The 14,701-nt window shown below is 40.7% G+C and overlaps 1 protein-coding gene across 32 annotated transcripts in view; it reads right to left on the reverse strand.

Annotated features, from left to right (window-relative positions):
- The window catches only part of DST (dystonin), a 488,434-nt gene that overhangs the window by 121,729 nt on the left and 352,004 nt on the right, over positions 1-14,701 (reverse strand). For all 32 annotated transcript variants that reach the window (XM_053286451.1, XM_053286446.1, XM_053286475.1 and 29 more), the window contains 8 exons: positions 13,145-13,353; positions 12,297-12,614; positions 11,959-12,125; positions 10,493-10,649; positions 9,164-9,287; positions 3,139-3,207; positions 1,708-1,943; positions 1,241-1,370 (listed from right to left, as the gene is read on the reverse strand). In XM_053286451.1, the coding sequence (XP_053142426.1) occupies positions 1,241-1,370; positions 1,708-1,943; positions 3,139-3,207; positions 9,164-9,287; positions 10,493-10,649; positions 11,959-12,125; positions 12,297-12,614; positions 13,145-13,353 (1,410 nt within the window). The remainder of the gene's footprint in view (positions 1-1,240; positions 1,371-1,707; positions 1,944-3,138; positions 3,208-9,163; positions 9,288-10,492; positions 10,650-11,958; positions 12,126-12,296; positions 12,615-13,144; positions 13,354-14,701) is intronic.

The raw sequence follows: 14,701 nt of genomic DNA on the forward strand, positions 1-14,701 counted from the left end.
AAAATATGTCTTCAGTTTACTGGAAAGAATACTCCCGAGTTCTAACTCTGGGGAGGAGTTAGGATAGGGGAACTGGCAGACTAAATATGTATTTTACTTTATGTATATAATCTAAGTGTGGTTTTCATTAATAATACATATTAATTATCACCAATTCATTCTTAGTGTGTTTACCTCAAGCCTAGAGCCTAACCCAGCTACTTAAGCAGTGGGATGGAGAAAGAATAGAGATAAAAAGTAGATGTTTGAGAGAAATGGTCATCAGCAAAATGAGGGAGGGGGAAATTGGATAGTGGAAATTTGGGCCTGGAAACAAAACTGGTGCATTCCACGGAAGGCTTTAAACTTGTAATCCCCACCACAAGATAGTCTGGTTATTTATGTAATCTTCATGCATCTGTGCTGAACTGCAGTCAGTTCTGTTTTAATTTCATTATAATTTTTCCTCCTATTGTTAAATTTTTATCAGCTTTCAATACCACAGCTCTGTGAATGCACAGCACAATCAATAATGAACTGGAACCTAACACTTATGATGAGAAAAAACAACTCTCAGCGGAAATTATTTTTTTTACAAACTGTTGCCTAAGCTTATTGTCCAAACATGGTCATTTCCCAAATTTTGGCAAAAATCTTTAGGAGAATGTTTTTAAAGAATGGCCAAAGAGTCCTAGAAGCCACATACTACAGAAATGCATTTTAGCATGGAATAGAGCATGAAGAAATAGCTAAACGGCAGACCCACATGCCAACTGCATTGTGTTAGTACCTCTGAATTCATTTAATTCGTACAAAGAACAAGAGATGTGTGTCCAAGACAACAGAATTATAACATTTGAAACAGTCATTCTATGAAGCCCTTTTAAGACAGTTATGTTGGTGTAACTTCAGAGTAAGGGCTGCAATCCTCTTCACAGTTAGTTGCTTAAATCCTACTGATTTCAATGGGACTTCCAGGTATACCACTTTAACTCTCTGGAACCAAAGCAGGATATAAACGAAATACATATATACAGGGGGAGTGGGGGACACAACTGTGTGTGGGATTATGCCTCAGGCTCCAACTGGAACAGGACTGAACAAGAATAATACTTTGGCATATGGCTGTGCAGGCAATGATGCAAAGATGGTATAATATTGCTAGGGGTATGAAAACAAAAGCAGTTGTGGCTATTCGGATGGAATCAAGCATATCATTTTCAAGCCCCAAATGATGCCCATGGCAAACACAGTACAATACCTATTTTATCCAACATCTGCTTCCATTTGGACACCTCAGGGGAGTCTGGGTCTTTCTCCAACAGCTCTGTGACTCTGTCCTTCAGCTCTTGCACTTTATTCTCGTTCTGTTTCAATTCTGTTTCAAATAGCTACAAAGAATGAACACATTAAGCTTAGAAAGGCATAAAACTAATACATTTGACAGAAGGGGTACTTCATCAAGATGGCCTCGTCATCTGTTCAAGCTGCCAGTCAAATTCAACACCGGTATGCCCTGTCTTATTGCAGGTATGCAATCTGCCTGATTCTCCTGACACGCATTTTAATGAAGTTTTCATAAGGAGTCTGCACGAAATGCTAATATATGGCAGTCTGGTCACATATATTATTAAAAAGATGCTCCCTGTTAATCTGAACAGGAAGCTCCATTTAAAAATTAATTATCCTTCACTGATCGTTTTCATGAAAGAATGAAACAGAAGCCACCTTATGTTGCTCCACTTGTTCTTTAACTGCTTCACTGTCAAGAAGAGTTGCTTCCCATTTTGCTGCCGCCGTATCCATTTTCTGGAGCCAACCCATCATTGAATTTGATTCTTCTTGAATGTTTTGCATAGCTGAAAGCATGGATTCCAGTTCTGATCTTTTTTCCTTCAGTGTTGCTCCCAAATCATCATAACTATGACTTACAGCTGACATGTCCTGTTGGACAGTGGTCAGTTCTGTGAAAGGAGAGGTACACACTGACTTTAAAGAAAACTTGGATTTCACATAACATCTGCTGGGTGTGCTAGTATTATATATAAAAAGTTTATTAAAGTCTTGCATGAAATAAGAACTACAAGTCAGGCACTAGGTTATTGGCAGAAGGTGATAGTGGAAACATTGTGCAAGACTTTAAGGTAGAATATCTTCTATGTCAAAGGCCGAAATGTCTTCGGATAATAACAGTATAACTAGTCATGTTTTAAGATCTTAAAAGGAGATAACGCACTTAATGTTGTGTCCATACAAGAGGTGCCCTCTGACCTGGAAGATACTCTTCCTTAAGACAGTGCAAAATATTTACCCACTGTCCTCTGCCAATGACCTAATGACTGATTCATGGTTCTTAACCCACACCTATATGGGCATGTTTATATAGAAAATCAAAGGCATGTGACAAAATGTTTTCTGATCATCTCAGGCTGTCATCCTCACACAATGGCAGAGCATGCATTTTTCATGCATGAAGTCTCAGGTTCAGTACCTGGCATTTCCAGTTTAAAGGAAATCAGGTAGCAAGGCTGGGAAAACCTCAGTCTTGGAAAGTCAGTATCAGAACAGACAATACTCTGGACAGAGTTTTGACAGAGCCAAACTAGGCATGAGATGGGAGATATGTCTGAGTGTCTTCCAATTTTGTTTTAAATTTTACTTCAGTGAGACAAACAGCTGAGGGTGATTTTCATGGAGAAAGTGGTCTGAGAGAAAAGGGTTAACCTATGTCCTATTTCACCAATCAGGTTGGATTGAAGTATTTTCACATGTCAACAAGGTGAGGCATTTTGATGGCCAAGGTACTCCATCAACCAGAGATAGCCCTCCTATTGTTAAATGATTACTGTTCATGGTTGAAAGCAAGGTGAGTCGAGAAGTCCTGGTCTTATTTTAACTCTCAATTAACTGCAAGTGCTGGTTCACCCACAGGACATATAAACCAGACAGTCTGAAATAAATGTAATGATAACCGAGTATACATATGGTTCCTAAGTTGCAAGCAAAATACAAAAACTTTAGTTCATCATGGGATCCTGACACTTTTGTTTAGCAAGTTTCATTGCAAGGGGCAAACTGTGACCATATCATGTTTCTTTCCAGCTATGTATTTCAGGGAGCCATTATTAGCCTTTAGTAGCATTATTAGCCATTACTCACCTTTGTTTCTAAGGAAACCCTGGGTATCTGTAGCTGTTCCTTCACCATTTAACACAGTTCCACTTACAGCTGAAAGAGATACAGAGCTCAAATTACAATGACATATTATTCACCCAGAGTCTATCAGTGTTTGAAGTCTTTTCCTAACAAAGCTAAATACCAAACTAGATGTGACACTGGGAGATCCATGACTGACTCCCATCTTTTAAAAGTTTAAGAGCAGTCACTGGGTGTGTTTGTGTTTGTGTTGTGGGGGGCAGGGCAGAATCTGACTGAAACTTGATGCTTGTAGAGAAATGTTTAGCCTTTCCCACATAAAAATCACTCCCACTAAAGCTTATGTCTGATTTGTAAGGCAAAACATTCAGATAACATCAACATGGTGAGACAGAATTAATCCTCCCTACCAGTGCTGTGGCTGAAACCCACCCCTGCCAACATAGAAACCCTCCATGGTTCTCCATGGCTGCTATTAATCTTCTAAAACATAGTGGAAGTTCCAACCACATATCTTTTAGTTGTGCCCAACAACTGTTCATTTTGTTTTAGAAGTATACCTCTGAATTTTTAAAAACTAGCCGACCCGCACAGATCATCTGTGCGCTTTGGGGCCGGCTGTTTCCCCCTCCCTCTCCCTCCTGCCCCGGTCCCCGCATGCGTGCTGCTCTAAGGGTGCTCTTACGAAGCCTTTACTAATGACGACGGGGGCAGGGGCGGCAGTGAGGTATGCTGCCGCCCCAAAAACTTCACTTTGCGCTACAGCGCTGGAGGGGGAAGAGCGGCAGGAGGGGTAAGTTCTACCCCCCAGCCCTTAAAGGGAGACCCCCCTCGGTGCCGGTCCGGACCGGTCCAGACCGTGCACATCACTATTCAGTAGTCTAGATCTGAGTCACTGTATCCACTGATACATAGGAATTTATCCATTATATCTATCTTCTATATATTTATTTCTCCTAGGAGTACCCGTCACTAATCCCATGAGTTTCATGAGCAGTTTTAAGAGTTCGCAAGCAGCTGCCAATTAGCAATGGGGATGGGAGAAAACAGGGATGCCGGCTGCTGGAGCAGGCGGCAGTGGGCTAGCCCATCCATTGGAAGCAGCAGGCGGTGGTGGCCCAGCAGTCAGGAATTGGTGGGCGGGCGGGTGGGAGGAGCTGGCAGGCCAATTTTCTGGCCGGCCCACCAGCTAGAAACCATGGGCGGGTGTGCGGGAAGAAAAGGACTGCTCCCAGGCAGTGCATTCCAGATCCCTGGGGCAGCCACAGAGAAGGACAGGTCCGGAGTAGCCACCAAAGGAGCCAGTTCATGATAAAGACGACGCTTTCCTAAATACCCCAGACCCAAGCCGTTCAGGGCTTTGTAAGTAATAACCAGCACTTTGTATTTTGCTTGGAAACATATCGGCAGTCAGTGTAATTATTTTAAGATCGGTGTTATATGGTCTCTTTGGGTTACACTGGAGGCCAGTCTGGCTGCCACATTCTACACTAACTGCAGTTTCTGGACTATGTACAAAGGCAGCCCCATGTAGATAGCATTACACTGGTGGCTGATGCCATAAGGTTTATTAGCCTCTGAGAAGAATCAGGTGATTCACCTTTTCTCTCCCCCGCCCCCCACTGATTATCTCTCCACCAGTCATGGAACAAAGTGTTATCACATCTAAGGAATTTAACAGCTGGGGAATGGAGGAGTTTTTTTAATGTGTGCTCATTTGTTTGCTTAACTGAGGATGGTGTGTTACACTGAAACATTTTATTTATGTATACCAACTTTTAGTATACATTTAGTATATTTATGTATATTGACTTTTACACAATAAAGGGTCTTTTGTTGAGAGTTGAGGAGTTATTATGCACTTTGCATCACCGACATATCAACTTATATGTAGCATTGCAGTAGTCAAGCGTGGAGCTTACCAAAACATGTACCACTATTTTAAGGTTATTTTCCTCCAGAATACCTCTATTTGAATAACAAGTGTAGTGGATTAAAGCCTTTGTCTCAGAGCAGGGAAGGAAAATGCTTAATCATCCCTGCTGAGCTGCCTGGCTAGGCTTCTCCTATAACTATTCTGTATTATCAGTAGGTTCAAAATGATGCCACCACCCCTCTTATCAACAGAGCTTGAACCTCCCTGGGCTTGGGGTGGAATCCCAGGGAAAACTCTCTTAATTTGGCTCTTGGACAAGTACAAAAATCTTCCACATGCAAGCCTACAAGGGGTGAGAAAACTGATAGCTGCTGAACATTTGAGGACCTGTTTGCTCCACAGAAATCCCCTCCCTCCCTTTTCCTGAGTTAAAAACCAACAAGGAGAGGCTTGTAAAAAGAATATAAGTTAAAAAACCCCACTCAGCTTTATTCAATTTCTACAGACTGCTTCCATCTGAAGCTTTCTCAGCTTTTAGATACAGTTCAGAGTAGGATTACAAAAAGAGGTTGTCTTAATGAACGCTTAAATGTTTAAAGAGGATTTTGCAATGCTCTAGGTGTATTGAGCATAGGCTAATGTTTCTTATTTCAATTACATTGCAGGTAAACTATAATAGAACAGTATCCAGAATAGGAAGAGCACACACCCCAAAGAAATATAACCTCCCTAACGCAAAGTCTGACTAAACAAACTTTTCCCTAGACTAAACATCCCGAAGCCGTAAGCCCTGGCTCTTTGCCTTGAAGTCACCAAACTCCTGATAAGAATTCAAGCTTCCAGCCCTCCTGTCTTTCATTGATCTGCAGAGTTATCCTCCTGCAACCAACCTCCATGGCCACATGTCCTCCTGTGTACCTCCAGCCTAGCTTCTCCTAACAAAGAACTCCCTTCTGCATGGCAACAGCTCTCTAGGTCCCTAAATAATAATATTATCATCTAGCCTCATAATTATCATTCTATGCATTGCAGAATTTCACTCCAAAATATTTGGGCTGAACTGACTTTAGGACAGACAAAATGTTGCATAAGAATTTGCACTATGTTAAACTCTGGGACAAGCGTAGCCATGATCCAGTGCAATTCTGTTTATTAAATTTCTGTGTCAAGAAACTGGCTTCAGAAGCACCCTCCTAAGGGTGCTCCTAAGCCAATTTCATGAAGTGTCAAAGTGCCCATTATTTATGAAGGGAATAAGAGCACTTTATAGAACCTCCTGCATGTATATGTAAGCAGAGAGCCTGAAGATGGTTATTTAATGGAGCATAATTAATTGTTGCCTTGGAGAAGGCCAAGTATTCACCCCTCACCACCAGCTGGAAGGTGAATGCTTAGCCTAATGGCAGCTGGGAAACGGTAAGAGAAAATAAGTCCATCTAGTGAATGATGTTCTCATAATAAGATACTGGGGACTTTTCCATATTCCCTACTGTGGAAAGGATTCTTACTAGAACAAACTCCAGGATACATGCATTTTTCATAATGAAACCAATACAGAAATGATTAACAAAAGTTAATGAGCAAGTCTTGAACAGATCTTATATGCTACTAAAATAACAATACTATTCCAATATTAATTAATCAATCAATTAATTAATTAATTTCATTATTACAAATGGCTGATTCCTTCTTTAAGTTTCTATAGTGCTTCCCTTTGAGGTTTTTGGCCTTTTACTGTCAGGTTCATTAGAAACTAGTAGATGTCAGGGGGAAAAGTGAAGACTTCCATGATGTTATGGTAGTTAGGAGGATTGGTTGTCCTCTGTTAGAGGATCTGATCCCCACAACACACACAGGCAAAGGCCTTCATCTTATACTATCCTTTGCTAGACCACTCAGTTGGCAGGGGCCAGTGCAAACTGGGTGGTTCATAAGTTCTTCATGTAATCTCCATTTTCTTGGATGCTTCCTGTGCTGTGGCTTATGCATCACAGTGCTGAACCAGGAGCATGAGGAGCTACTATCTGAATCCACCCCACACAGGAAACCAGAGGACTTTGAGTAGACATTTTGGTTGACACATAAAGAGGTATAGAAAGAAAGTGCTTTCCCTGGACTTCTCCAGGGTTTAAAAAAATACATCCAAATCTCTTTTCTGGCACCAGAGTCCTTAGGATAAGCAAATGGCAGGACAATAGGGCAGTGGACTCCCTTAGTATTATTGTTGTTATTGTTTACACAGTCAGACAGGTGTTATTGACTGGTTTGTTTTATCCAGATATCGAGTCCTTCCCAAGGACCTGGGATGACAGAATTTTATTATCAATGTTGTTGCTGTTATTATAGATATCGTCGCAGAATATAGACTGTTCCCAGTAATGTTGCTTTTTGTAATTGGCTGGTGGTGATTTCTGTGGCCCCCTATGGTGTTGAGGTGCTCTTCAAGTTGTTCTGGAATTGCACCCAGGGCTCCAATTACCACTGGGATTATTTTGGTCTTCTTCTGCCACAGCCTTTCAATTTCAATTTGTAGATCTTTGTATTTTGTTATTTTTTTCTATTTCTTTTTCTTCTATTCTGCTATCCCCTGGTATTGCTATGTCGATTATTTTAACTTGTTTTTCTTTCTTATCGACTACAGTTATATCTGGTGTATTGTGTGGCAGATGTTTGTCTGTTTGTAGTCAGAAGTTCCATAATATTTTTGCATCTTCATTTTCTACCACTTTTTCAATTTTATGGTCCCACCAATTTTTGGCTACAGGTAGCTTGTATTTTTTGCAGACGTTCCAGTGTATCATCCCTGCTACCTTGTCAGGCCTTTGTTTGTAGTCAGTCTGTGTGATCTTTTTACAACAGCTGATTAGGTGGTCCACAGTTTCATCTGCTTCTTTACAAAAGCGGGACTTGCTGTTTGTGGTGGATTTTTTGACTTTGGCTCTTATTGCATTTGTTCTTAGTGCTTGTTCTTGTGCAGCCAGTATTAAACCCTTTGTTTCTTTCTTCAAGTTGCCATTCTTAAGCCATTGCCAGGTCTTGGTGATGTCTGATTTTCCACTTATATTGTGCAAATATTGACCATGCAGTGGCTTCTTTTCCCATTTTTTGCTCGGTTCTTGACTTGTTCTTTCTTGTAGGCCTGCTTTCTTTCATTGGTGTTGAACAGTTTCTCGTTATTGACCATTTTAAGTACATCTTCTTCATTGTCCTTTATATATTCTTTAAGGCCTCTTTTCTCCTCCTCTACTGTTTGATTGACTTGCAGCATTCCTCTTCCATCTGTGCTGAGAGGGAGGTATAGTCTATCTACATCATTGCGGGGGTGCAGAGCATGATTGATAGTCATTATTTTCCTGATCTTACGATCTAACGTCTCTAGCTCTGCCTGGGTCCAGTCTATTATTCCTGCAGTGTATCTGATAACCGGTATAGCCCAGGTGTTTATGGCTTATATGGTGTTCCCGCCACTGAGTTTGGACTTTATTAATTATTATTATTGTTGTTATTGTTATTATTTATTTGATTTCTATACCACCCTTCCAAAAATGGCTCAGGGTGGCTTACATGAAGAAATAATAAATAATTAAGATGGATCCCTGTCCCCAAAGGGCTCACAATCTTCTTCTTTTTTTTAAAGTAGATGCAGTATGCTCAGGGAAGATGGTTTCCCCTAGGCATTACTAAAAATATTATGCTTGTTGAGCACTAGTAGAGGAAGATGTTAACATATGGTAAAAATCTGTTATGCAAACATAGCATGATGTTTGCAGGACTAGGGCTTATATCAACATGGTGTGTGAAATGTGTCCAAATACCAGTGAACATTCTGCTCACCAAGGTAACCCTAGTGGTATCAAATGGAAATACATATGTGAGCACAGAATCTAGTATGGTCAGATAATTTGCTTAATACTGGCTCAGGCTTTTCATAAGAAATTTCTACATTATTGTACCGCCAAAGTAGTAAAATAAGCATGAGACTCTAATATGTCATGATTATCAAGTTGGCTGCCATACACTTTTCCCTACATTCATAGTATTCACTTGGAAAACTAAGTAAATCACAACTCACTTTGCTATTTTGTCTTTTAACTCTATTCAGATATTACTTTTAACGTTATAATATGTGTATTGTTTAACCATTAAACATACCAGATTTTACTCCTCTTGACTTTGCAGGAGAAGTCACAGAACTGATTAGGTTACATAACGCTGTTCCTCTGGAAGTCATTTTCTGAATTTCAGGTGCCTTTGAAATCCATTCATCTTCCAAATTCTGAGAAATAGACAGATGGTTTTTTTCAACCACTAACGGTATTTGTAAGAGATATAAAGCATATTACAGCTAGGAAAAACCTAACATGGCCATAAAAGGTCTTGACACGAAACACAGTTTGCTTATTTATTTTGTAGAGTTCTTCCCTGCTTTTTTTATTAGGGTCCCCAAAGCAGCTCACAACATTGATAAGATGCAATAGATATATTATTACACTTTGAACAACAAAACCCCAATGTAGATAAAGTATCAGCAGGCATCTAATGGCTTCCCCCACCCTTTTCTCTTCTCTGCTTCTGCCTCACGGAGCAGTTGGTGTTAGATGGTGGTGGGGGTCCGGGAAGGAACCGTTTATCTTCCTCCGCTATCCACCCATGCCCTGACATAGCTAGTTTATAGACCACACCAAGGATGCAGGGCTTAGCATCTAAAAATTGACACCAGAGCTTATGTTTCTTTGGAAATCTTTCCCCCAGTCCCAGACATATACTGGTAAGCTGCAGATATCCATGGGTGAGGGGAAACATACTTTGTACATTCATAGAGACATTCTACTATTATTTCATATGCTCCTGGGTGACTAGTGATGAGAAATTCAGCTAGAAAATTCAAGAGGCTACATCAAGCAGCTAAAAGCAGAGTGCATGTTACAACTGAAAAATGTCATCTGATGCCTTGCAAAGATAAGGACAACCAACCCCACCCCACCCCACGTACTAAAAATAAAATATACTGGTGCCAAAAACCAGCAATCACTTCATTTTATTTTTACAAGTCATCCCAGTTTTCTTCTTATGAAAATGACTTGGATACAGCAATACTATTTGATGAGCCATAGCTTAAAAAATAAAGATACTACAATCCAACAAATTGCTACAAGCTGAGCTCCCCCATCTGCTAGGATTTCCCGATTCACTCCAGTGGAGAATGCAGCTTTACATAGACACATAACAGAGGGCTTCCTCTATTAATGTGAAGCCCTTCTAGGTGCAAGTGCTTCATGTGTCAACTGGAACATAGAGAATTCTGAATGAGTTCCAAGTTGTTCTGTTGTATAACTAGATTTAAACAAAAAAACAACATATCCCTACTTTACTCTTCTTAATTTCTGAGTATAACCAAAACCATTTCGGACAGCATTGCTTAAATAATCCTCCGCACAGGTCCTATGAAAGTAGTGCCAATTATTAAAAGATGTATCTCACCTTGGCATTTTGCAAATGTTTCTTTAAACTGTCAGGATTTAAAGAGGGTTGTGTAGCTGGAATTCTCTCTGCCATCTCTTCCATCCATTTCTTCAAAGCTTCTACATGAAGCTTGAATGAATCCATCTGCTGTTGGCAGGAGGACACATCCTCTTCTCTATATAATTTAAAACAACAAAAGAAACAAGAAAACAGCAAGTTTACAGTAAATCTACACTCCTCATTCTCAGGATTACCAAGGTAAAACTTTCTAAAATATAGTCAAGTCCAACCTCTATAATGATTTGTATTAACAATAGTAAATTGTAAGGAAGCACTTTCATAAAGCTAACTGCAGCCAGAATTGAAAGAGCTCCTTGATTATGAGTGCGGTGCTCCTGTGCCTAAACAGTGAAGTTGCCAGTTTCCTTTTCTGTTTGCAAACTCTCATGCCACATCAGTGATACTTCACAGAAATTCCAGTCTTCATTCAGGAGCAGCTTTCTGAGGTGCATGTGGGACTGTGGTGGGAATGGAGACTTGGAAAACCACACTACACATGTAGAACACCAGTGCGCCCTTTGGAGCCCAACTCATACAAGCAATAGAATACAAATAAGGTTTTCTGTGCACTGCTCTTCTTTATTAACTCTGCAACATCAGTCTGTAAGCCAGTAACTCATTCTTCACTTCCTGAACTGCTAAATACATTGCAAACACATTTCACGTTTCTTCATGGCGTTCTTCACACAGCAGGCTTCGCCATGAGTTTACTGCGAGGCTTTATTGTGAAATCAAAGTTGTCCCCAAAACCGACACAAAAAGTGGATTTTTTACCCCGGATAAAAATCGGGCTACACTCTAATGCACAGTGAAAAACCCAGATTGTGTGTGAAGTGCTCCCCAATAGCTCACAGGAACTTCAGAGTAAATCTGCCCAATATGTGAACACACAACCTCCATTCTGGAGAAGATGCGAGCTAAAGGGGTTTAAAAGCCCTGCGTGAAAAAGCCCATCACATAATCATGAGCTCTTATTACTAGAGCTGCAATTTGTAAGTTTAATTAGTAGATTAATCAACCAAAGGTTAAGCTGATTAATCAATGAAGGGTTGTTGGTTTCTTTAATCAATAGGATTGAAAGATAAAAGCACAAATTTCTGTATTGCTCCTATTTTGGTGGTCACTGAGAGCCTGAGAATAACATTTTTTAAAAGGCCATTAAAAAGATCATCTTTAATCTAACAATAAGCAGCAGCGTTCATTTATCATTAAATTGTAATTTATCTCACAGTTCCTACAATATCTCAAAATGGCACCTGCACTGAAGTTTTCATCATATGCAAATTTATTCAATGTAACCTATTAATTAATAGATCTATCAGTTGAAAGGCAGATCAGCACAAATTTTACGGTAGGTCAGCAGCCCCATTTCCATCATCATCACCACACCAAACACTGTTCCAAAACTCCATTACTGTACTCACTTTTCTCGTACAGCCTCTTCCATTTCCCTGAACTTCTTTGACAAGGCATTTACTTTTTCTAACACTAATGACTTGTCTCCAGGAAGAGCATGAGGAGAAAGTTCTTCAATGAGGTGTTGCAAAACTTCAAGATCTTTTTTCTGCTCCATCAGCTCCGTGTTGGTTTCCTACAAAATGGACAAGAAAGTAATTGCTTCATACTAGGCTGCATGACCTCCTGTTCAAAATTCAGTCCTTGAACGAAGCACGTTCTCTCACAGTTATGGATGGGATCGTTAAAGTTCTACAGCTCAAGAAGATAGAAATGCACTGTTCATACCAGTAGAAATGTACACTACCTGCATATATAGTGACATTTCAGTAACATCCTTTCCTGGGACATCGGCCTCACTGAGAGCCTGAGTCTTCTTGTCTAAGAATGACTGAAATTTGTCAGAGAGAGACTCAAACAGCTCCACTTTGGTCTTCAATCCCTCCATCTTTTCCAGTTTTTTCTTGTGTTTGTGACTGGCTTCACAAAATCGTGCAGAAAGTTCATTCATTTTAGTTTGTAAAGAGGATGCAGTGGATGGATCTGTTGTTTCCATGAATTTGTTCACCTTTTCTTTCATGGCATTTAGACTGCTTTGACGACCTGCAATATCTTGTTCCAGTGCCTGAAAGAAACAAGGAAGCCTAAGGAAAACACCAATGATCATTTGTGTGTTCCTTTTTCATGAGTGTGAACTGATCACCGGCTGATGTAAATAACTTTGTTTCATCAAGTCAGCTTCCTCAGCAATGATAGTCATAAACCCAGAAGTGAAAAAAAGAAATGCCTCATAGGAAAGGTATCTGCTATCCTATGGGGTTGAGGTAGCCATCACTGGGTTTGTACAACTGTTGCTGTTCTCACTGTGCAAGCAATGCAAGTACTACTGAAGTAGCAGAGGACAGCACAGGAACTGACAGAGCAGATATGTGGCTTCCGCATATCTAGCATGCTAGCATATCAATATGCCAGTTACCTGTAAAGTACTATGAACACTGAAGAAAGTCAGTCTGAAACATCCTAATGATGGGTCTTTTAAGATTGCATTTTTCTCAAATACTTGAAATTGCTGGCAATTCAGACCATATTTTCATTAAGCCTTATCTTGTCTGAGCATTGTTACTGATATTAACAGGTTATTAAAATTCTACTTACAATGCTTTTACTAATGACATCTTGAATAGCAGAAGAATTCAAAGGCACATGACCTTGCTCCTCAAGGCTCTTCTCAACACCATTCATCCAATCAAGCATTTCATCCAATCCATCTTGAACGCTTAATGAACGTGTCAGAGTGATCTGGAGTTTCTCATTTCGGTCATTCACTGCTTTGGATAAATGGTTATACTTATCCACAATGGTATCTGGAAAAAACAGGAAACCAAGTCTCATAGAATTATAGTGATTAAACTTAAGATGTAGAATTGTGATGTGGATCAGGACTGCAGGTGACTCACAGTCGGTTCCCAAGCTGGTGAGGCTGCCAACTTCCTTTACTTGACAGATATGTCACCATGACTCTATTTCCTAGACAACCTCAGGTTGCACAATTTAAATTTCAAACTGAGGCAAAAACAACTGCCAGCTGAACTGCCTTGTCCCTGTGAGTTAATCTAGCCCTTCTTCTCTTTCCATGAATAGAGCAGCTTGGCTCATGGGAGAAGATTCCGTGAGCTTACAAAGACACGGCCAAAATCCAAATCCAAAGATCCAAAAGATTTTTGTTGGGATCAAAAATAGGAGTAAAACTTGGGTTAAATGGGTGGTTAAAAAAACCAGTCAAGCAAAAATATAAGGTTGTTTACACAACCAGTCCTACAAAGGTAGAACCCAATGGAGTAGGTAAGGCTGGTCATGTGCAGTGCCAGGATGACTCCTGATCCTGCCACTCCTCCCCCAGGTAGCTCTGCTTTCAAAACCAGGCTAAAAGTGAAGTAGGATGAGCACATGCCTCCTGCCTCACTCCCTGGTCGTGTGGGCCCTCAGGCTGCTGGCAGAAATATTTACCATAGAGCCCGGGGGAAGGAGTGGCCTAGCAATGTACAGATTTCCTAATGCACCCCGCTACATGCATGGTACATTGTGAGCTATCTTGTGTCCTCCTTTCCCCCAACTCCCGCTTGTTGTTCACCTGGGTGCACAGGTGGCAGAGCCTTGTTTGGGCTTGAATCATGGGGTGTGTGTGGAAGCAGGTAGGTTCTGCCTTCCCCCAAGTTCTCCACCATTTGGTCGTGTGAACAATCTTAATGTCTTGCTAACCAAACGTTTACTCTAATGAAGACTAAATTTTAATCTAATCTAAGAAACCTTCACTGAACGCTTACATGGCTGGAAGTGGACCAGAAGACCCGCCCCTGGCCTGTCACCCTCTCGACTCTGCTCTTCATGCTTGCCGCAGCGTTCGTCTGAAGGGTTGAATGCTATAACTGTGATTGCACCAGCTTCCATGATCAGGAAGCTGAGATGCCCCAGCCTCCCGATCACTGTAATGCCTGCCATCACAGATGCAGCCTTCACCTCTGTAGATGAATGCTGCAGTGAGCATGAAGAGCAGGATTGAGAATCAGAGCAACAGGCCAGTGGCTGAGACTTCTGAGCCTCCTTCCAGCCATGTAAGCCTGTACAGCGACGCTCACTGAATGCCTGAACAAGCCTAGAGACTCTAGGTTCTAATATCCATACATCAGGAATGTGACAGCTAGTCAAAGAATC

This window comes from Hemicordylus capensis, chromosome 1 (assembly GCF_027244095.1).
Source record: "Hemicordylus capensis ecotype Gifberg chromosome 1, rHemCap1.1.pri, whole genome shotgun sequence".
Taxonomy (NCBI): Eukaryota; Metazoa; Chordata; class Lepidosauria; order Squamata; family Cordylidae; genus Hemicordylus; species Hemicordylus capensis.